At 42.6% G+C, this 22,816-nt stretch overlaps 2 protein-coding genes across 3 annotated transcripts in view; both read right to left on the bottom strand.

Annotated features, from left to right (window-relative positions):
* Positions 1-22,816, bottom strand: part of LOC109911204 (protein MTSS 2-like) — a 1,013,245-nt gene that overhangs the window by 469,918 nt on the left and 520,511 nt on the right. The gene's annotated exons all lie outside the window — the stretch shown is intronic.
* The window catches only part of vac14 (vac14 homolog (S. cerevisiae)), a 308,745-nt gene that overhangs the window by 271,304 nt on the left and 14,625 nt on the right, over positions 1-22,816 (bottom strand). For both annotated transcript variants that reach the window (XM_048605640.1, XM_048605641.1), the window contains exons 2-3: positions 7,837-7,987; positions 1,666-1,833 (exon numbers count right to left, since the gene is read on the bottom strand). In XM_048605640.1, the coding sequence (XP_048461597.1) occupies positions 1,666-1,833; positions 7,837-7,987 (319 nt within the window). The remainder of the gene's footprint in view (positions 1-1,665; positions 1,834-7,836; positions 7,988-22,816) is intronic.

Below are 22,816 nucleotides of genomic sequence, written 5' to 3'. Positions count from 1 at the left end.
CCACCTATCTTCACCCAGCCCCACCCCCTCCCCCTATTTATTTCCGAGCTCCCTTCACCCACTTCCACACCCAGTCCTGATGAAACGTTGACTCTCCTGCTCCGCTCCTCCAGCTCCACAGTATTGACTCTGGCATGGACAGGTTGTCTTATGATCAGAGGCTAATCAGGTTGGGACTCTACTCAGTGGAGTTTAGAAGAATGAGAGGTGATCTCATTGAAGGGACTCTCTCAAGGGGCTCAACAGGGTAAATGCTGAGAGGCTGTTTTCCCTCGTGGGAGAGGCTAGGACTAGAAGGCAGAGTCTCAGAGTAAAGGGGCATCAATTTAGGACTGAGATGAGGAGGAATTTCCCCTCTGAAGGCTGAGTGTCTTTGGAACTCCTTGCCACAGAGAGCTGTAGGAGCAGAGTCCTTGTGCGTATTTAAGGCTGAAATGGACAGATTCTTGATCAGTCGGGAATCAAAGGCTATGGGGAAAGGGCAGGAAAGTGGACGCAAGGAATCTCACATCAGCCACGATCCTATCAAATGGCAGAGCAGCTCCGAGGCGCTGAATGGCCTACTCCTGCACCTATTCCTTTTAGTTTTATCGCTTTCCAAGTTGCTGTCTCCACGTATTGCGCAGTATCTCTCCTCCCTCATTTAAGCGTATGAAACAAACTTTAAATTTTACCACAGCATTGTATGCCCTTGTAAAATCAGAGCCCACAGAGAGAGTGGGGGAATTCTGACCTCAAATGTTTAAAACAAAAAAGGGAAAATATCAATTCACGATCTGCTTTTTGACTGATAGTGACAATAGGGAGAGGGGTTTACTTTAAAACTCTCCAATGGTCCGTGGCTGTATAATTTAATTTTGAGAGATTAAATCTAGTGTTCTTAAAAGTGCAAACCTCATTGACTTTCTCCACAGAGGTACAATTAATATTGTGATTGCAAAGTGGTGGTGAGGACCACCAAGGAGCTGAATAGGGGATAGGAGCTTCCACATATGCTCCTACCAGCAACTCAGAGTAGTGATGCTGTGAGGGAAGGAAGGCAGTGGGAGGGGTAGCAGTACCTAGGGAAATTAATCCTCAGTAAGGACTGATTTGGTCGAGCTGCTGAAGGCTTCAATCCATGATTGGTCCCTTATTCAGTTCATTGTGCTGCCAGCCCCAAACGAAAGGAAACAAAATGCCTTTTTTGTTAAATAAAGGTGAATGAGGGGCAGGCAGGAGACAAGCAGGCTACAAACAAAGTGCCATAGACAAGGCATGGTTTGTTGTGACTGTTTTCTTCCCCACTTGGCAGTGACCAGCTACCCCCAATAATATTGTGGGGGTGACCATTGACCAGAAACACAGCTAGACATTTTTTTTGTTTAATTCACTCATGACTGGACCAGCAATTATTGCTCATCTCCAGCTGCCCTTGAGGTGGTGTTGGATGAGCTGTCTTCTTGAACTATAAACTAGGAAGGTATAGGTGAGCAGAATAATTGCAAATGACAAATTCACAAAAGTAACAATCATTTGCCCTTGCTTCAATAATCCAGTAGTACATTCTTGTCACTACACTCCCCCGCAGGTCAGTTTTTAAGGTATCGAGTCGATGACTGGTTTTGTTTTGTTTTAATTATTAAGGAAGTCTAGAATTGACACTGATGTGCTGGCTGCTCTTACCTTACTGAGACCGTTGAACAGTACATTGAAATGAGGAAGGACTGAGCCCCTGGCAACCTTTACTATATTGTAAAGGGCCTCACAGGCATAATAACGCAATCGACTATCAGCATCGTTGAAACAGGTCAAAACCGGCTCAATGAGTTCCTTCAGATACAAACCAGAATCCTGCAGGGAAAAAATAAGGAGATATACAGAGTAAATGAACACAAATAAGGGAGAAGACAGACATTGTAACAGAGCATGATTTAACAGCAATTTTGTAGTTCTCTGAGGCATTGCCATGCAGTTGTACAGTTATAAGTTGCACGCTGATACTTCATCAAACTTTTCTTTCCTCATGTGAAAATGTGATAACGAGTGCAGACAATCTATCCATCTGGACTGAAACTCTCACAACCACACACCACACCCTAGTTCAACTCTGGGACACTTCTGCAAGAGTTCCTTAAGTCCTAGGTCCAAACGTCTCCAGCCGTTTTTCTCTCTATAACGTCAGAAGTGGGGATGTTCATTGATAACTGCACAATGGTCAGTACTATTTGTGATTCTTCAAATACTGAAGCAGTCCATGTACAAATGCAGCAAGACCTGGATAAGATCCAGGTATGCACTGAAAAATAGCAAGTAAAATGAATGACAAAAGTGCGAAGCCCTAACCATCCCTCAACAAGAGGGAATCTAACCATCACCTCATGACATTCAATGGCATTACCACTGTTGAATCGCCCACTTCAACATCGAATGGGTTACCATTGACCAGAAACGGAGCAAGACATTTTTTGTTCAATTCACTCATGGCTGGGCCAGTAATTATTGCCCACTCCTAGTTGCCCTCGAGAAGGTGGTGGTGAGCTGTCTTCTTGAAATGCTGCAGTCCACGTGCTGTAGGTAGGCTCACAATGCTGTTAGGGAGGGAATTCCAGGATTTTTCTCAGTGATACTGAAGGAATGGTGATATAATTCCAATTCAGGACAGCGAGTGCCTTAGAGGGGAGCTTACAGTTTGGTTTTCCCCATGTACCTTCTGGCCTTATCCTTCTGGATGGTAGTGGCCATGGGTTTGGAAGGTGCTGTCCAAGAACCCTTGATGAATTTCTGCATTGCATGTAGTAGACAGTACACATTGCTCCGACTGAGCGTCAGTGGTGGAGGGAGTAGTTGTTTGTGGATGTGGTGCCGATCGAGCAGCTTGCTTCGTCTTGGATGGTGTCAAGCTTCTTGAGTGTTGTTGGGGCTGTACTCATCCAGGCAAGTGGGGAGTATTCCATCACACTCCTGACTCATGCCCTGTAGATGGCGGGCAACTTCTGGGGAGTTGAAAGGTAAGCTACTTGCTGTAGGAATCCTCATCTCTGATCTGCTCCTGTAGCCACTCTACATGGTGAGTCCAGTTCAGTTTCTGGTCAACGGTAAACCCCCACTCTCAACATCCTGGGAGTTAAGTGACAATAACCCTACTGAATATCAGGAGATGGTTAGATTCTCTCTTGCTGAAGACGGTCATTGCCTGACATCTGTGTGGCACGAATGTTACTTGCCACTTTTCAGCCCAAGCCTGGATATTTCCCAGGTCTTGCTGCATTTGTACATGGTTTGTTCCAGTATCTAAGAGTTGTGAATGGTGCTGAAATTGTGCAGTCACTGGCGAACATCTCCACTTCTGACCTTGTGTTGGAGGTCACTGGTGAAGCAGCTGACGATGGTTGGACCTTGGACACCACCCTGAGGAACTCCTGCAGGGATGTCCTGGAGCTGAGATGGCTACCTGCAACAACAACAACCATTTTCCTAGGTGTCAGGTATGACTTCAACCAGCAGAGAGTTTGCCCCCGATTCCCACTGACTTAGGTTTTGCAAGGGAATTCATATATTGTAGCCAGAAGAGGTCAAAAGCTAGGAATTCTGCAGCGAGTAACTCACCTCCTGACTCCCCAAAGCCTTTCCATCAACTACAAGGCACAAGTCAGGAGTGTGATGGAATATTCCCCACTTGCCTGCATGAGTGTAGCATCTACACCTCCCTGTACTGCTCTCTCCCTACCAAAGATCCCAGTATGACTACTGCCCTGTCAAAATAATCCAGTATCAAGCTTTTCTGTATATCTCAAGTTCACAACAGCAGATAGCTGTTCAAATATCCAGGTTTTCTGAAGAGGGCATTGCTTTCAGAAGCTACAGTAATTGGATTCAACCCAGCTGGGATTGAAAATGAAAGATTTGTAAGATTTTCAGGTAGGTTATCGAAAGGGCAGCATTTTGGCAAAAGAATGATGGACCCATTGGGGAATGAGCAGAGAAAGGGCATGCTGATCCCAGCAATGAGGGGGAGTTGATTATAAATGAGAAGCTCCTTGGTTTAATCATGCAGAGATAGAACTCACTCAGCCCCTGTCAATTTTAGTAACCACTCTCTGTACAGCTGTCACTCAATTCTCAATTTTACCTTTAAAATTTTATCCTAGACATACCATGGCTTACAGATTCTCTGTTCTTACAGAGAGGTTTACTTATACATTTAATTTCTAGACAATCAATTTTGATATTTCAATCTTATGATGTCAGATCTTTTGCCACCCAGGACGCAAATTCCATTAGATTTGAGTCGTTGTTAAAGCTGAAACTGCAGTGAAACAGCTTTTACTGTTGACGTCCCCTCACACTTTTCAGTGGCTGTGTGTAAACTGTCTGGTCATCACAGTGTCGCATAGGAACAAACGGCAGTACATGGACAATAGCTTGGAGGTATTCAACACAAGAGTTGGAAGTGGTATCTCAAATGAAATTTGCATTTCAATTCTCCAAGCTCCTGAATGAAGCTAAAACAAGGGTCAACCTCTTGCAATTATTTCCATTATGAATTAACCAATTTTGTGGTTTCCTCAGAATTGCTTCTTCCACACCCCCCTCCCCCTCCCCATATATTTTATAAATGCCCAGCTGGATAGTCTACAAGAAAAACTGAGAAAAATATAAGTTAGCCACACAAAAATAATAGGATTTATTTAATGCAAGTAATTTTGTTTTGTCGGCACATGCTGTCTCATGCATGGTAACTTTGAAGGAAAAAATGTGTTATTGGATTGGCTTTTTGTTTTGGGCCATGTGCTTCCCTGTCATTGGTGCATCTTGTCCCCTCAAATTCTTTCCCATTTCCTGACTTAATATTTAATTGATACCTTGACAGGCAATTATTTGAGTCAGTCATTGTTACTGGCTCACAGAGGCACTCTGGGTACATGGATCATAGAATCCCTATGGTGTGGAAGACCATCGAGTTCACACTGACCCTCCAAAGGGCATCCCACCCAGACACCCCCACAATTCCTGTAACCTTGCATTTCCCATGGTTAATCCACCTAGCATGCGTATCTCTGGACATTGTGGGCAATTTAGCATGGCCAATCTATCTAAAATTTGGACTGTGGGAGGAAACCAGAGCACCTGGAGGAAAACCCTGCAGACATGGGGAGAATGTGCCAACTCCACGCAGACAATTGCCGGAGGGTGGAATCAAACCCAGGTCCCTGGGGCTGTGAGGCAGCACTGCTAACCACTGAGCCACCGTGCCACCCTAAATGGAGTCCCAAATGAAATTTTTTTTTGGTGTGATAACTCTTATCACAATTTCAGACTTGAAGCTTCTGAAAGCTGTGCTAGATACAAGAACTTGAATTCCTCCAGGTGGTACCCTCAGGTTTTGAACACCAGTAATAATAACTGGGCTGATCTGCCCCATCTTATCTCCCTGCCTTTTGAACTGGGTTTTTAAAAGCACAGCTATTAACTATTCGCACAAGTGGACATCGCAGTATGTACTATCTAAAGGGTATTGTGTTACGTCTCATAGTACACTATCTTTAAGAGACATGTTCATGATAGCATCACTAATACAGCATGTGACCTGAATGTATAAAGGTCTCAGGCTCCATCTTATCTGGGGAGCCAAATGAAGCATGACAGGTTGGTGAAAAATGTTGGAGCTAAAATAAGCATTGCCACATCAGGTCCAAAAGCCGAGAAGGACGCAAAGCCCACATCACAATGGTAATTTATAGGGTAACAAGGTCAACAGTTTCGGAATTTACATATTACCGCATATTCTGCCGCACAATACTCCTCAATCTCTGTAGTTAGGTGGATGGAGGAAATACTATACCACACTGATACCAAACTTTAAACTCATTCAAATTAGACAGATATGGTGAAAACTGTGTACTGTAGCAGCTGCAAACTTCATTAGTCCCTCAAGTCTTGTAGCAGTGGAACTGATAAACAAAGTTAAGATACAGATCAGGAATTATGTAAGTGAATGACTAAACAGTTTTGCACATTCAATTGTTGACTCTTGTTCCTATGTAGGATAAGCAGATCCCCAAACGCAGTACAGATCTTCCTTTTATCAGCATAGAGTCAGAATCAGGCCCTTTGGCCCAACTCGTCCATGCCAACTAGGTTTCCTAAACTGAACTAGTCCCATTTGCCTGCATTTGGCCTATATCCCTCTAAACCCTTCCTACTCATGTACCCATCCAATGTTGTAATTGTGTCAGCCTCCACCACTTCCTCTGGCAGCTCATTCCATACACGTACCAACCTGTGTAAGAAAAAGTTGCCCCTCAGGTCCCTTCTAAATCAGACGCTCCCAACTTAAAATTTTCAAGGACATTTTATCTCTGAGGCATCGTGAGAATATATCCGAGATATACCAGCATTGGAGGGAGTGCAGAGGAGATTCACTCGGTTGATTCCAGAGTTGAGAGGGTTGGCTGATGAGGAGAGACTGAGTAGGCTGGGATTATACTCATCGGAATTCAGAAGAATGAGGGGAGATCTTATAAAAACATATCAGATTATGAAGGGAATAGATAAAGTGGAGACAGGGAGGTTGTTTCCGCTAGCAGGTGAAGCTAGGACTAGAGGGCATCGCCTCAAAATAAAGGGAAGCAGATGTAGGACTGAGGTCAGGAGGAACTTCTTCACCCAAAGGGTTGTGAATCTGTGGAATTCCCTGCCCAGTGAAGCGGTTGAAGCTACCTCATTGAATGTTTTTAAGGCAAAGCTAGATAAATTTTTGAACAGTAAAGGAATTAAGGGTTATGGTGAGTGGGCGGGTAAGTGGAGCTGAGTCTCAAAAAGATCAGCCATGATCTTATTAAATGGAGGGGCAGGCTCGAGGGGCCGGATGGCCTACTCCTGCTCCTAGTTCTTATGTTCTTAACCTGTATAATTTTTTGACTGTATGGAGGATGAACCCATTCACAGCACAATCTTTGTTCCCTCATATTTAAACTTGGCTGTACTTGTGTGGTTGCACTGAAATAATTAACACATTAAAAATTCCTACTACACATACCAGCCATGGATTTACCAGCTTCCACTTTACACATATTAAATGACTTGTGCAACAAAAAAATGTGTTCCAGAAAACATTGTCAGTCATTTAGGCAGTACTATAACTGGTATAAAAGAAAATTTAAGTCAATAACGTATAGAGACAAAATACATTTATTATCACAGGCTAAAGTCCACAAAATCTCACTCCTGGAAGGAAATACAGCCAGAGCTCAGTTTAATTGCTGTTTGCAGAGGGATTTGAATACAGAAAGACGCTTATACTTCCAGTTTCATGTGACAAAATCCTAGCCTGAAAGGCCTCTTCATTTTAGAAGTATTTTTAATTTTATATTTTGATTAAGACATGGACTTATTTATAGAGCATTTTAAAACTGCAGATATCCCAAAGAGACTGCATCTGATAAAATAATTGCAGACATACAGACACTACTGTAACGTAGTGAAACATTTTGCACACCACAGGTGTGCATGTTGATTGAAGGATCAATGTTGACCAGAACATCAGAGAGCTGTTTTTCAAATAGTGCTATTTAATCCTTCATGCTCATCTGACATCATCAAGGATTCATATGAAGGGCAACTATCAAATCTCCTGTTCTTCTGGTCAATGAGAGTCAGAGGTCACACTACATAGGCCATGGAGGGGAAACGTGAACGACAGTGTGTGTATAATGGGGAAAAAGTGAATACCTCCAGTACAAATGTGTGGAGAAAAATGTGTGAAATATCAGACTGGAGAGGATTAATTAATAAACCACCAGTTTATAGTTGCCTAGGACTAGCGAATGCATCAGTTGGGTGAACATCACTCACCTTGCCGAGGGCGATGGAGCAGGCAGCAAGACCAATGAGGCCACCTTTACGGCTGTGAGGATGCTGTGAAAGTGCAAATTCCTGGGACAGGATTTGGATCACGTGTTTGATTTGTCCAGTGTTATTCTGCGCTACAAACTCTCGCACCAATCTAAGAGAGAAGACAAAAATATGTTAGTTAATGGCACAGAGCTGCTGTAATTTTTCAGCTGCTTCACATTCCTTTCCTCCAGATCTAAAGTTGTTGGATTTGAACTAGTGTGTGGATCTACCATCTCCGGGAACCCTCCAGTGCATTTGCCAAGTGACTAAACTTCATGTGAGTGTCTACTGCAGAGTTGGAGGACTGGATCTGGCACAGGGTTGATGATTCCCCTTCTTCAGCACAAATTTGCTGGCACAGTCTCCGATTTCACACAAGAATTTGAGAGCCAGCCCAGGCAGGAAGAAAATACCAAATCAGGAGGAATGCCGAGTCTCATTCTCGGGCATGGGCCTTTTATCACTGGTCAATCTATGAGACCTTGGGGACTGCTGGGGTGTTTAGACAGAGCCAATGAGTGCACGAATCTACAGACATTGGTACCTGATCAAGAAAGGTAGCAATGTTCTCTTCTATCAGATGAAAAGAGCGAAGTGTGGTGCCGGCCAGCAGTGAAGATCGCTGTTGGTTGGGAACTGGTGCAGCCCAGTCAAACCACATGGAAGCCCTTATAGAAAGACTCTAATGTCTGTCTTTTTAGCTTTATATCTTATTTTCCTAACTTATACTATGTATATCTGTAATGTAGTGTAACTTTTTTCTTTATTTTCTCTATTTTTGTACCCAAGGTCTGTACCTAGGATGGTGCCATGTGTTGGCGGCATTGTACACTTTTCACTGTAATCCTGTTCTTTGTAACTCTAGTACACGTGACAATAAACCCAATTCTAATTCTAAAAAGCTTCAGTTTAACTTGGACTCTCCAGGCCCTCAAATGTAGGAATGGGCTACATTTGAACACCACTGTGGGCAGCCTTTTAGTAAAGCTTTCCGACACAATCCTACAGGTCATATTAAGCAATACTCCTAATTCTCAATCTGAGTGAATGATCCACCTCATATTAGCTCCACACCTAACAATCAGACTTATCTGGACTCAGTCTGATTTGCAAACAATTCACAGGCTAAAGCTGATCTGTTTTAAGGTTACGAAAGGGTTCAATAGACAACATGTGGGGTAGATGCTTTTTCCAGAGATCACAAATATAACAGTCACTAATATATCTAACAAAGGATTCAAGAGAATTTTTGTTTAACCAGAAAGTGTCTAGAATATATAACTTGCTACCACAAAAGGTGAATAAACAGATTCATTGAAGGGGAAGCTATGCAAGTGTATGAGGAACAGAAGGGTATGCTGTTAGAGTTGAGCTAAGGAGACTCACAGGGAGTATAAACATCACATGGATCAGTTAAAGCTTTTTCTGTGCAGTATATGTAATTCAGAGATCACCGTGCTGAAGGAGGTTATAAAATGTGGAACAGAGTCATTAAAATATTTAAACAAAAACAATTCCTTTTAAATTTGAGGTATTGGAAGACCAGGGGCTACTGGAGTGCAGCAAGAATAGGGACGATGGGTGAACAGGGCTTGGAGCAGATTCAAAACGGGGCAGCAGAGTTTTGGATGAGCCGACGTTTATCAAAGGTGGAAGACGGGAAATTAACCACAGGAGCATTGGAGACCTGAGGAAGGAAGTGACAAAAGTGTAATGGAGGCTTCCAGAAGCAGGTAAGCTGAGGTAAGAATAGACAATTTTGCAAATTGAAAGTAGGCCACCTTCATGGCAGAATGTAGTCAGAAGATGCACTCAGTCACTTTACATGACATGGTTACTGACAGATCATACCCAGGTTTGGTGCTGAATTAATGGTAAGCTTTCAGAGGATGCTAAAGACATTGGCTTCAAAATCCCCAAATACATACACACGTGCGCGCACACACACAAATGATCAAGATAGGCAAAAGACAATGGTTTGACAAAGACACAGTGGGTGGAGAAAGAATATACACAGGGTAAACATAATTTTAAGAATCACAGGTCTAAACTTTAAGAATGTGCCAAATTGTCTCTGAAGTCTTTTTTAAAATTTTTTAGCACTGACAACACATTGTCGTCTTCCTGGTGATGGTCATTCCTCAATTCAATGCAGCTCAACCAATCACATGGCTGTCATCAGGCAGAATTTTCCCAATTCAAAAGACTCCCAGTGCCACTCAGTCTCGAATTTTCCCCCTCACAACTTTAGAAAGCAACACTGGGCAGATTTTCCGAGGAGTGGCAAATTCACATACATCTATTGCTATTCATCTGCCTTCTCTGTAACCTTGTTCCTTTCCACCACCCTGATTGAACCTACCTCCACCACATTCCTAGGTAGTGCATTCCAAACCCTAATGATTGCATGTAAAGAATTTTACCTTGCACCATTTTGTTTCTAATTACTTCAAATTTGTAGCCTGTTCTCAATTGATTCTCGAGTAGGAACATTCACTCCCCATCTACTGTCTGGACTCTCATGATTTTGAATACTTCAAATCAGATCTCTGCTCAGCCTTCTCTTCTCCAAGGAGAACTGCCCCAGCTTCTCCAATCAATCTTCATAACTGAAACTGCTCATCCCTGGAATTCTTCTTGTGAATCTTGTCTGAAATCTGTCCATTGCTATCAGACCTTTCTAAAGTGTGATGCCCAGAACTGGTTGCAATAGTCCAGGTGAGGCTGAATTAGTTTACATTAATTCAACATAACCTCCTTGCTGCCATGCCCTATGCCTCTATTAATAAGACCAGGATACTGTACTATTATATACATTATATTAGGAGGAAGGAGTGAGAAGACAGAGTGAGGGAGAGTATAGATAATAGATAAATAAACTAGTGGAAACATTTCATGAGGGAACTCCAGTGGTAAGGTGTAACCTGCTGAAAGGTCAGCCAAAAATACAGGAACAAGGGATAACACAAATTTGAGAAAGGAAATTAAACAGGATACCGTGACACCCTCACAAACTAAGCAGAACACCAGAGAAATGAGATATATGTAAACAGTTAACCAGCAACTTACACTGTATTCTTCCTAAAGCTATACCAACTAGGGAGGACCCAATTAATTGCACACAAATTGCCTAAACTTTATGTAATGCTCTGTGCATCCCATTGGACGTTGACTCCTCTTTTCAAAATGTCAGAGATCTTACAAGATTCATCAGTAAAAATACATGAAAACCTCCAGAAAAATGGAAAGCATACTTTTAATGAAATCCCCAAACTCTGAACTCCAACTTAATTTGCATCCAGTATAATCTATCTACTCAGTGCGAGAGCTGTTACACAGTACTCAGGCAAGGTATGACATAGCCATACTCATCGAGTCATATTTTTCAACTAACATCCCAGTCTCCATCATCACTAACCCATGGGTATGCTCCGTCTACCAGCAGAACAGACCCACCAGGTAATACAGGCACGAAAGAATCATTTCAGCACTCAACTTTAGCTTCAAACCTCATGAATTCTCAAAGCATCAGGTCAAACATGGGCTAGGAACTCTGACTATCAACAAACGTCCCCCCTCAGCTGATGAAGTAACATTCCTCGGAAGAAACACAGAATATAATCCAGGTAAGAGCATTCAACAATCATCACCAGGAGTACCACCACTACTGACTGAGCTGGTGAAGTCCTGTAGGAGACATTTGCCACTCTGGGCCTCCGCTGGTGGTCAGAAAACTACCGCAAAAGCTACTTGGTAGTTTCAGGCTCAAACTATCACAGGTGCATCTATCCATAAAATTGTTTGGCCGACCATTTCAGGATCCCAGTGGAGCAACGTTCTGTCTCCACATTCTCCATCATTTGCTGCACAATATTGGAACTGCAGCAGCCAACTGGCACACATCATGAGTCAATAAATGTGGAGCTGGAAAAGCACACCAGGTCAGACAGCACCCGAGGAGCAGAGAAGTCAATGTTTCAGGCCGAAACCCTTCATCAGGCACACATCAAGCTCCAACAAACGACAATAAAGACGAAGAATTACTTAATCCATTTTCATGTTGATGTATGAATAAATATTGTCCAAAAAACAAAGGATAACTCACTTCCTGTAAAGCCATGGGATCTTTTATATCAGAGATGATGTAATGTGAATGACAGTACCTCCAGTAGTGCAGCACTCTCCCAACACAGTACTTACATTTTGTGCTCAAGTCTCTAAACTGATGAAAACAGGAGTGTTAGCAACTGAGCCTCGGCTAAAGACACCTGTGCACATACAGAAATTGTTGTGACACCACTTTATGCAGCCAAGGGATGACTAGATTGTTGGAAATCAAAATTGATCAGGACTAAATTGAGCAGAAAGGTTAATGGAAGGTTGGGTTTTAATATCGCTGAACCAACAATAACTAGGAACTGCTGTAAAAGAGGTAGAGTAGTCAAGAGTACAGTAATCATTCAGTTAACCAAGCAATCATTAATAAGGCTGTTCACAACTTGCATGAAAAGCAATTCAAATTTGAAAAAGCTGAGCAAGTTCCCACCTCTTGTTCTAATGATTAGAGGGCTAGGAGATCTTAGCTATTAAAGAAAACATTACGGAAGATTTTGTTGGACGTGGAGATGATGTTTCCACTAGTAGGAGAGTCTAGGATTCGAGGGCAAAGCCTCAGAGTGAAGGGACAATGTTTAGAAACAAAATGAGGTGGTGGATTAGTAAGGGGATCAAGAGGTTACAGGGAGATGCCAGGAGAATGGAGTTGAGAAACACATCAGCCACGATTGAACATTGGAGTAAACATGACGAGTCGGATGGTCTAGTTCAGCTCATATACCCTATGGCCTCATGTTTCAAAGCAGAGAACAGCTTCTGTCAGCAAACAGACAAGGAATATCCACCAGTGCAAAGTCCAAACCTTGAAACTGAATGTGTAAACTTCCTCCATCACATCCCAGCTGCTAATTGTTTCAATTAAGTCAACTATAATTTAATTAATATTTTAGAATCAGAGATTTGGTAATATGAGATAATGTAACAGTATTGCTGGATAGTTACCACTAAATCATCATTAGGGCTTAGCAAAAATCAAGTGAGAACACTGTCAGTTTAGGTGGTCATGAACAGAAAACACACTAAACATAAATGGAATAAAATTGGCAACCTTCGCAAATTTTATGGCATTTGAAGCTTTTTACTATTTGTATGCCAGAAATTTTTGCAATGCTCTGGACCCAAAGACAAGGCAATGAGCAAGATGTTTTGGGTCATACATAGGTAGAACATGCAATACTTGAGGGAGGTTAAGTCCTTGGCACCGAAGCATACTAACTGAATAGGGGAGGTGGGGCAGGAAATTGAGGGTCTGAATATTTGGTAAACACGCCAATAGTGTATGATGGAAATGGTTAAGGCATCTATGACATTAAGGCTTCAGGGTATCCCCATTTTACATAATGGAGCGATGCCTGCTTTGGGTGATGGTGCCTTTGCATTTTGTGTGGGGATGAATGTATATTATCTGAGATAAAACAGCGTGAAGCTGGAGGAACACATCAGGCCAGAAAGCATTAGAGGAGTAGGTAATTTGACATTTCGGGTCGGGACCCTTCCTCAGAAATGGGGTTCATTCTATCTATCTATCAATGTATATTGTCTGTTTGTTCTTGTAGCAGATTAATGCATAGAATACAACTGCCTTCAGTTTCTGTCATGGCAAACATTTCTCCCTCAACCAACAAGGCTAAAATAGATTAGTTGACATTATCTCAATCCTGTTTGCAGGAGCTTGATGTTCAACAATTGGCTGTCATGTTTCCTATTTTACAGAGCCTATATTTTCTTGTGTAAGTCAGTTAGTAACTGAAAAGGTTATTTGACATCATGAGATATGTTCTGCCCATCAGGATATAAAAGGTTGTTTCTGGGTGGAGCTAACTGGTTCAGTGGTTCCCTCTTTTTGGTCTCTATACCCATCTATCATTTATTCCTTACCCTCTACCCTCACCCTATTGTCTACATTAAAAAAAAATGTTCCTAGCTACTACCAGTTCTGAGGAAGGGTCACTGAACCCAAAACGTTAACTGATTTCTCTCCACAGATGCTGTCAGACCTGCTGAGCCTTTCCAGCAATTTCTGTTTACCAGCATCTGCATTTCTTACAGTTTCTACCCTTCTATTGAGCCTGACATCTGAAAAGATATATCCCAGATGCAATCTAACTAGCTATTAAGTACTCCATAATAAACTTTTTTTGTTTATCAAGATTCAGCCCAACTTCCACTGAAGACTGTGTAGGAGAATACTTCCCCACTTAGTGTCAGTAACTAGGATTAACATCTATGAGGAGGATTAGCGGCAGTGAATCTAGCCGCACCATTATAGAATGCTGGCACCCACAAAAACAACACACGTTCGATGTTTTTCTGGGCTGACAAGTTCTTTTTAACTTCCTGGGGCTGTGAAGGGTACTGCATATACACAAGTTCAGGTCTTTTTAAAAAAAACCTGAATAACAGTAGAGACCATGGAATGAAGATCAATTCTAATTCAATGGAAAATAAGACCAAATAAAGACGATCCACATGCACATAAAGAGAAAAAAGTGCACAGCTTTGGGGAAAGAGAGTGCACAGGAGACTAATTGAAAACTCAACAGGGTTTCACACTCCTGATTACTTTTGGTTGAAACACTGTAGAGTGTGACCAATGAGGGCAGCATCAAGCTCATCTGTGATACCAGAAGCCACCATGCTGCAGTCAAACATGCCACCTACCCACTGCAGGTTTGTTTCAACATTAAACCATTTAAGTATGGTACTGGGAGTGAATAACACTGATGTGTAAGCCAGAAGAAATCTTACTTTAAAGATATTCTCATTAACTTCTTTACTTTCCTGAACATGTGACTCATGAATCACTGGTCTTTATGATCTTCTCACAACTTAGAAGATGTTGCTGTCTATCATAAGAGGGGAACAGTGTCAAAGCGCTTTACCCATTTATGACCAACAGAGAAAATGAGCATGCAATTCATCACTGTACACTCTGTGTAATAATCCCCATGAATAATTCCCCCACTAACCAATAACAGATGTTCAAACTACAGTACTTCATCCTAGCACTGAGAATCTTATTCTTGGTGCTGGTTTCCAGTGCATTATGGAAGGGACATGTGCCCTGGGCCCCCTTGTTTACCGTATGTAAACTTTGGAGGTCTGATCCTGCTTGCCCCATGAAGCTACTGCACAGGAGTTGTACTGTCTGTGAAATAAATAGCAAACCAATATCAGAAAAGGACATGCCACGAGGTTACTGCAGTGAAATCATGCTGAGACAAATTCAGATAACTCAAAACTGCAAGCCATTCCTGATTACAGAATGGGGAATTCTATAGACTGATGACCACGCTAAGCCAAATCTCCTGCTTGTTAACTCCAGATTGCACACACTAGGGCTAGCTTATCATGTGACCATTCCAACCAATCGAGGTAGAGTATAAAACCTTGGGCAGATGTGCAGTGACAGCTGGCTAGGCCGATTCAAGACAAGGCACAGCACTGCCTTCTGACCCATGTAGTAAATAGAAACCAGTCACTCCTTTAAAAGCCAGATTTCCATCTTTCCATGCTTGAGAATGCTGTGCACTGAGGGGAAAGGACTGCAAGATGATCAGATCCATTCTACACTTGTGGAGTTAACAGAATCATCGTAGGTAGAGGATATTTGGCTCCACCAACTATTTCAAGGAGGAACCTTTGAGCCACTTGCAGTTCTTTCACATAATCCTACTTTCTTCTTCCTTAAGTGTTTATTCAATTTCCTTTATAAGACCATTACAGTGTCTGTATCCACGACCCTTTTAGGCAAGATATCCTGACTATTTGTGTAAACTAGTCTCTAGATATTTTCCACTTAATAAACATCAACATGGTACTATTCAAGTTTCATATTTCCTGATTAATCAAGGAACCTGCTTTTCTGTATCATCTCTCATATACAGATGACCCAAAGCAATTTAAAGAAAATGAATTGTTTCAAATGCAGTCACTTGTTTTGCTGGCCAACGTAGGAGCCAGTTTGCACACAAGACACCAGAGAAACCATACAATCTGTTCTGGCCTGGTTCATTTGTGAGGGAATGCTGGGCTGCAGATCCACAGATCTCCCCTGGGATAGTAAAAACTGCAGATGCTGGAGTCAGAGATAACACAGTGTGGAGCTGGAGGAGCACAGCAGGCCAGGCAGCAGAGGAGCAGGAAAGTCGACGTTTTGGATATCAGAGATCTCCTTTACCCTTCTTTCCAGTGGCATGGGATCTCTTCCAACCACTTAAACAGGCTCATTCTTAGTCAGTTTCAAAAGACAGCATTTTCTAATATAGCAGCACTCCCTCAGTACTGCACAGGGAGCATCACCTAAGTTATAAGCTCAAACTTCAATGGTGGTATTTAGATCCAAAATACTCTGATTCAGAATCGTAGAGTCTCTACAGTGCACTGAGGTCATTCAGCCAATTGAGTCTGCACTGATCCTCAGAAGAGCATCCCACCCTATCCCCGTAATGCCACATTTACTATAGTTAATGCACCTAGCCTGCACGCTATGGGGCAATTTAGCATGGCCAATCCACTAACCTGCACATCTTTGGACTGTGGAAGGAAACTGGAGCACCCAGACAAAACCCATGCAGACACAGGGAGAATGTGCAAACTTCACACAAAGTCACCTGAGGGTGGAATCAAACCTGGGGCCCTGGTGCTGTGTGACAACAGTGCTAACCATCATGTTGCCCCAACAGTAACAGTAATAGCAATGATGCTGAACGCTATGAGAGGCAGGACTGATCCGCTCTTGTTAAGAGTCATACTTTGTTCTTTTCCATCCTGGATCTAAGTTACTGAGGTTCATCTATGCACCCAATTAACACAGCAGGCTGTTGAAGAACAGGGAGTAATCCCAGTCAGGTTCAACATGACTCTGATGGGATAGTGCCTTCAACATTATCAACCACCTCAAGACACTTCACAAAAATGTTATTAGACAAAATGCAACACCAAGCCAAAGGGACATTAAAACTGGTGGCAAGCAATTTGGCCAAAGATTTGGATTTTAAGGAGCACCTTAAAGGAGGAGCAAAAACAATGGACAAATTTAGGGAGGAATTCCAGAACCAAGGACCTGGGCAGCCACGAAGCCATGACCAATAACAATGAAGCCAACAAAATAGATGATGTGCAAGAGGCTGGAATTGCAGAGATTGGAGGTAGATGATAACTCAGATCAGAAGGGGTTGCCCATGCAGGTATGTGAACACAACACAATTTTAAATTCATAGCAATGCCTGTCCAAAAGCCAATGTAGGTCTGCAAGCACCAGGTTTGTGTATAAATGGGACTAGCTGCACAGAGATTGCGACAAGGACGGGAACTATCCAGCATTTCCTCCTCCGCCTGCTCGAAACAGAGGTCCTAACTATGATCATTCAAAGGCCTTCCTGCTCAGTGTGGCTCAGCACTGGGCTACACAGGGCTCCTTGTTAAACTTTTATTTCTTTGAAATTTGATAAGAGATCTAAAACAAGTGAAGCATATGGCTAACACAAGTTGTGGTATTGGTGACCGTATATATAAAGAAAAAGTGTAGATGGTAAGAACAACATCTGCCTGATCAAGTGGTTTACTGACAGAACGAGCAGATGATGCTGAAATCTGGCAGCATAGGAAACAATGAAATTGAAAGGACAAAGCAAGGCAAGTGGCATGCTAGCTCAGAATGTAGATTAGAAGGTAAAAGGGGTCAATAGGATATAATTAGAGAAAGTATTTCCTCTGATTTGAACAAGGGTGTATATTGTTGTAATCAAAACAAGGAACTTCAACAATGCAATCAGGAAGCATTATTTCCCCAAACAAAAGGCACTGGAAATCAGGAATTCTCTTCCCCTGCAGGGCTGAGGGATGGTTGGAACTTTGAACACTGAGATTAATAATATTTTTAACTAACAAAAACGCTAAGGGATGTGAAGATAAGTCAGGAAGCACATCAATGACCAAACTGAATGAATTGAACAGGTTTAAATGGCCTGTGTCTGTCCCAATAATAATTGAACTCCTTTTGCCTGCCAACATGTCTGAAGGCCAGCAACACTCACTGCCTTTAAATAAACCAGCCTCAAAGCAAAAAGCAGCAGCATTGTTCTTAACATGATATTCACCAGGGACATGAGGTGAACAGCCAATGCGACGAACTACTGGAGAGTGGAAATACAAGGCAGAGCAGAAGAAAATCCAATCCAGACTTCAAGATAATAGGTCACATTGAAGTGCTGGGATTATTGCATGGAATATTTGTGCTGATTAATGTGCACATGCTCTATTTAGGTTTGCAACACTCTTTTGGGCAGCACAGCGGCTCAATGGTTAGCACAGCTACCTCACAGCGTCAGGGACCCGGGTTCGATTCCATCCTTGGGCAACCAGCTGTGTGGAGTTTGTGCATTCTCTACTGAATCCGCACAGGTTTCCTCCTAGTCCTCCAGTTTCCTCCCACAGTCCAAAGATGTGCAGGTTAGGTGGACTGGCCATGCTAAATTGTTCATAGTGTCCAGGGATGTGCAGGCTAGGTGGGTTAGCCATGGCAAATGTAGGGTCACAGGAATAGGATAGGAGGGTGGGTCTGGATAAAGTGCTCTTCAGAGGTTCAGTGTGCAACCCATGGGCTGAATGGCCTGCTTCCACATTGTAGGGATTTTATGATTAATTCACAATCTCTTTTCCTAGCCCTTGAGGTTCAGTGCATGTAGCTGGAACACAATGACAGGAAGATACGGGTACAGAGATGCTTGCTTTAAGAATCAGTAAGACAGCCAGAGCAGTCACATTTGATTAAATCCAACATTCATTCAGTTGGGCTAGGGAAAAGGCTGCAAAACAACAAATCAGAATAGAGAGAGATCACTCGGCCCTCAACCCTGCTCTCTTTCAATTAGATCATGACCGTTCATCTTTATTTCCCCAACTTTGATTCCAAAGCCAACAAAAATCTGTCAGCCTCACTCTTGGAAACTATATTTCTCTCTCAGCATCTACAGTCTTTCTTATTTCACTACAGAACACTCTAGCTACAAATTCAAGATTGGGATTGGTTGATATGGATTCTCCCAAAGGAAACAGTTTCTCTGCATCAGTTCAGAAGAAAAAAAACTCAACACTGAGCAGCTTCAGGAGCCAAGCAGACTAGTGAACTTCCAACAATGTCTTCACCAAAATCTCTAAAGAGTTCTTTTTAATGGAGTGGAGGAAATTTGGAAAGAGCTGAAGACAGCCATCATTCCTGCTGTGAAGAAACCATTAGCTACAAAACCACGAAACACTAATTCGACAAGAATGACTGCATCATCCAAGACCGCATCATCAAGAGGAGAAAAACTCTGTGCAAAACAACGTCAGCAGCAAAACAAAAGAGAACTCAAACAGCAAAGTCAGAGTTACAAAGAAGAACTAGGGAAATCAAGAACCAATGGAGGGCTGAGAAAGCTAAAGGAGCTTCAACTCTTTGCCTACCAGCACACTCCCAGGGCTTCTTCAGTGCCAATGTAATATACAAATCCAACGTCCTTGGCTTCCAGTGGCGTGGAATAAGGATGGAACCTTTTTGAGACACACAGAAAACATCAGCCTCCACTGGAGAGAACTCTTCAAAGAAATCCTAAACTGTGATACAATAGTTGACAAGGATGTGTTTGAGGAAATCCCCAACTCCCCAAAGATGATCTTGATCTCCCACCTCGTGTGGCAGAAGCTGAAGCCGCCATTAGACACATGAAGAACGGAATACCTGCAGGAGTAGACAGACAGGATTCCAGCAGAGATTTTCAAACTACCTGTTCACCTTCACCAACCGTTTCTGAAAATCCTGGATGACAATAATGCCATCAAGTATGCTGCTGCTGCCACTGCCACAGTTTAAGGAAGGAGACAAAGTAGACTATGGGAACCACCAAGGAATCTCCATGCTCGCCACCGTTGGGAAGATCATTGCCCCAATCCTCACTAGGCGCTTTCTCCCCGGCTGAGGCAATCCTTCCCGAAAGCCAGTGTGACGCCCGATCAATTCACGGCGCTACGGGCACTATTTTCACTGCTTAGCAACTCCAAGAGAAATACCAGGAACACCACCAACCATTCCTTCGTCGACCTGACCATGACTGTTGACTCAGTCAGACAGAAAGTGCTAAGACCCTGTAAAAGGCTGGCTGTCCAAAAAAATTCATCAACATCCTCCTCCTCCACGACAAGATGTCAGCGACAGCTCTCACTGACAGAAACGACAGAATCCTGGAGGTCAAGACAGGTGTCAAACAGGGATGTGCCATCGCCTCCACCCTTCATCTTGTCAAGAAGATGCTTCCCACTGGTGTGGACATTGTTTATAGGATGAACAGAATACTTTTCAACCTCAACTGGTTGAAATTCTAAAAGAAAGCAACACTGAGCTTGCTTAGCCTGGTTGTATCCTACTTGGAATACCATGAGCAGATTTGGGTGCCACGTCTTACGGAGGATACATTGGCCTTGGACCGAGTTCAACTTAGGTTTACAAGAATGAAATCTGGACTTCAGGGGCTAAGTTATGTGGAAAGATTATACAAATTAGGACCGTTTTCTCCAAAATTTAGAAAGTTAAGGGGTGACCTAACCAAAGTCTTCAAGATATTAACAGGAGAAGACCAGGCAGATGAAGATAAACCATTTCCACTAGTTGGGGATTCTAGAACTGGGGGCATAATCTGAGAATTAGGGCCAGACCATTCAGGAGAGATGTTAGGTCGCACTTCTACACTCAAAGGGTGGAGGAGATGTGGAACTTGCTTCCACAAATGGCAGTTCATGCTAGGTCAGTTATTAATTTTAAATCAGAGATAGATAAATCTGTGCAAAGCAAAGGTATTAATAGATATGGTTCAAAGGCAGCTATACAGAATTATGCCACAGATCAGCCATTTGCAATCCATGGCTTACAAAGGAAATTAGAGAAAGTATCCAATCCAAGGAAGAAGCATACAGATTGACCAAGAAAAATAATACATCCGAAGATTGGGAGCAGTTTAGAATTCAGCAAAGAAGGACCAAGGGATTGATTAAGGGGAAAATATAGTATGAAAGTAAGCTTATAGAGAACAAAGAGGAATATCAAGTTTCTATAGGTACGAGGAGAAAGAGATCGGGGAAGACAAATGCAGGTTCCCTACAGACAGAAACAGGAGAATGTATAGTAAAGGACAACGAAATGGCTGAGCAACTGAATACATACTTTGGTTTTGCCTTCACAAAAGAGGACACAAATCAGATACCAGAAAGTGTTGCAGAATGCAAGATTTAGTGAGGGGGAAGAATTGAGGGAGTTCAATATTAGTAGAGAAGTGGTGCTGGGAAAATTGATAGGATTGAAGGCAGATAAATCCCCAGGGCTTGATAATCTACATCCCAGAGTACTTAAGGAAATGGCTCTAGAAATAGTAGATGCATTGGTGGTTATCTTCCAGGATTCTACAGACTCTGGAAGAGTCCCTGCAGATTGGAAAGTAGCTAACGTCACTCCAATATTCAAACAGAACGGTAGAGAGAATCATAGACCAATAAGCCGAATAGCAGTAGTGGGGAAAATTCTTGAATCCATTATCAAGGACTTTATAGCGAAGCATTTAGAAAGCAGTAGCAGGATCAGACAGAGTCAGCATGGACTTATGACGGGGAAATCATGCTTGACAAATCCTTATGGAATTCTAAGAAGGTGTAATTAGTAGAGTTGACAAGGGGAAGCCAGTCGATGTGGTATATTTGGACTTTCAAAAAGTGTTTGACAAAGTCCTGCATAACAGATTATTGTGCAAGATCAAAGCACATGGGATTTGGGGAAGATATATTGAGATGGGTAGAAACTGGTTGGCAGAGAGAAAACAAAACATAGGAATTAATGGGTCCTTTTCAAATTGGCAGGCAGTAACAAGTAGGGTGCCACAGGGATTGGTGCTGGGACCCCAGGTATGCACAATATATACTAATTATTTTGATGAGGAAACTAAATGTAACATCTCAAAGTTTGCAGATGAAGCCAAGTTGGTTGGGAGGGTGAACTGTGACGAGGATGCAGAGATCCTTCAGCATGATCTGGACAGGTTGGGCGAGTGATCAAATCAATGTCAGATACAGTATAATTTGGATAAATGTGAGGTTATTCACTTTGGAAGCAAAAACAAGAAGGCAGATTACTACCTGAATGGCTGTAAATTGGAAGAGGGAAGTGTGCAGTGGGACCTGGGTGTCCTTGTGCACCAGTCGCTGAAGGCAAGTATGCAGATGCAGTTCGTGGTAAAGAAGGCAAATGGTATGTTAACCTTCATTGCGAGAGGTTGAGTACAGGAGCAGGGATGTGTTGCAGTTAAAAATGGCCTTGGTGAGGCCACTCCTAGAATAGTGCGCGTAATTTTGGTCTCCTTTTCCGAGGAAGGATGCTCTTGCTTGAGGGAGTGCAGCAAAGGTTTACCAGGCTGATTCCAGGGATGGCAGGACTTGTGTATGAGGAGAGATTGATTAGGTTAGGATTGTTTTCACTGGAGTTCAGACGGATGAGAAGGAATCTCACAGAGACTTATGAAATTCTAACAAGACTAGACAGGGTAAGATGCAGGGAGGATGTTCCCGATGGTGGGTGTGTTCAGAACCGGGGTCACAGTATGAGGTTTCAGTGTAGACCATTTAGGACGGAGATGAGGAGACATTTCTTCACCCAAAGAGTGGTGAGCCTGTGGAATTCATTACCACAGGAAGTAGTTGATGCCAAAACATTGAATGTATTCAAGAGGTGACTAGATATAGCGCTTGGGGCGAATGGGATCAAAGGTTATGGGGAGAAAGCAGGATTAGGCTGTTGTGT

This window comes from Rhincodon typus, chromosome 15, assembly GCF_021869965.1.
Source record: "Rhincodon typus isolate 14 chromosome 15, sRhiTyp1.1, whole genome shotgun sequence".
Taxonomy (NCBI): domain Eukaryota; kingdom Metazoa; phylum Chordata; class Chondrichthyes; order Orectolobiformes; family Rhincodontidae; genus Rhincodon; species Rhincodon typus.
Note: the sequence above shows the minus strand (reverse complement) of the source record. Positions and strands in the feature narration are given on the sequence as shown.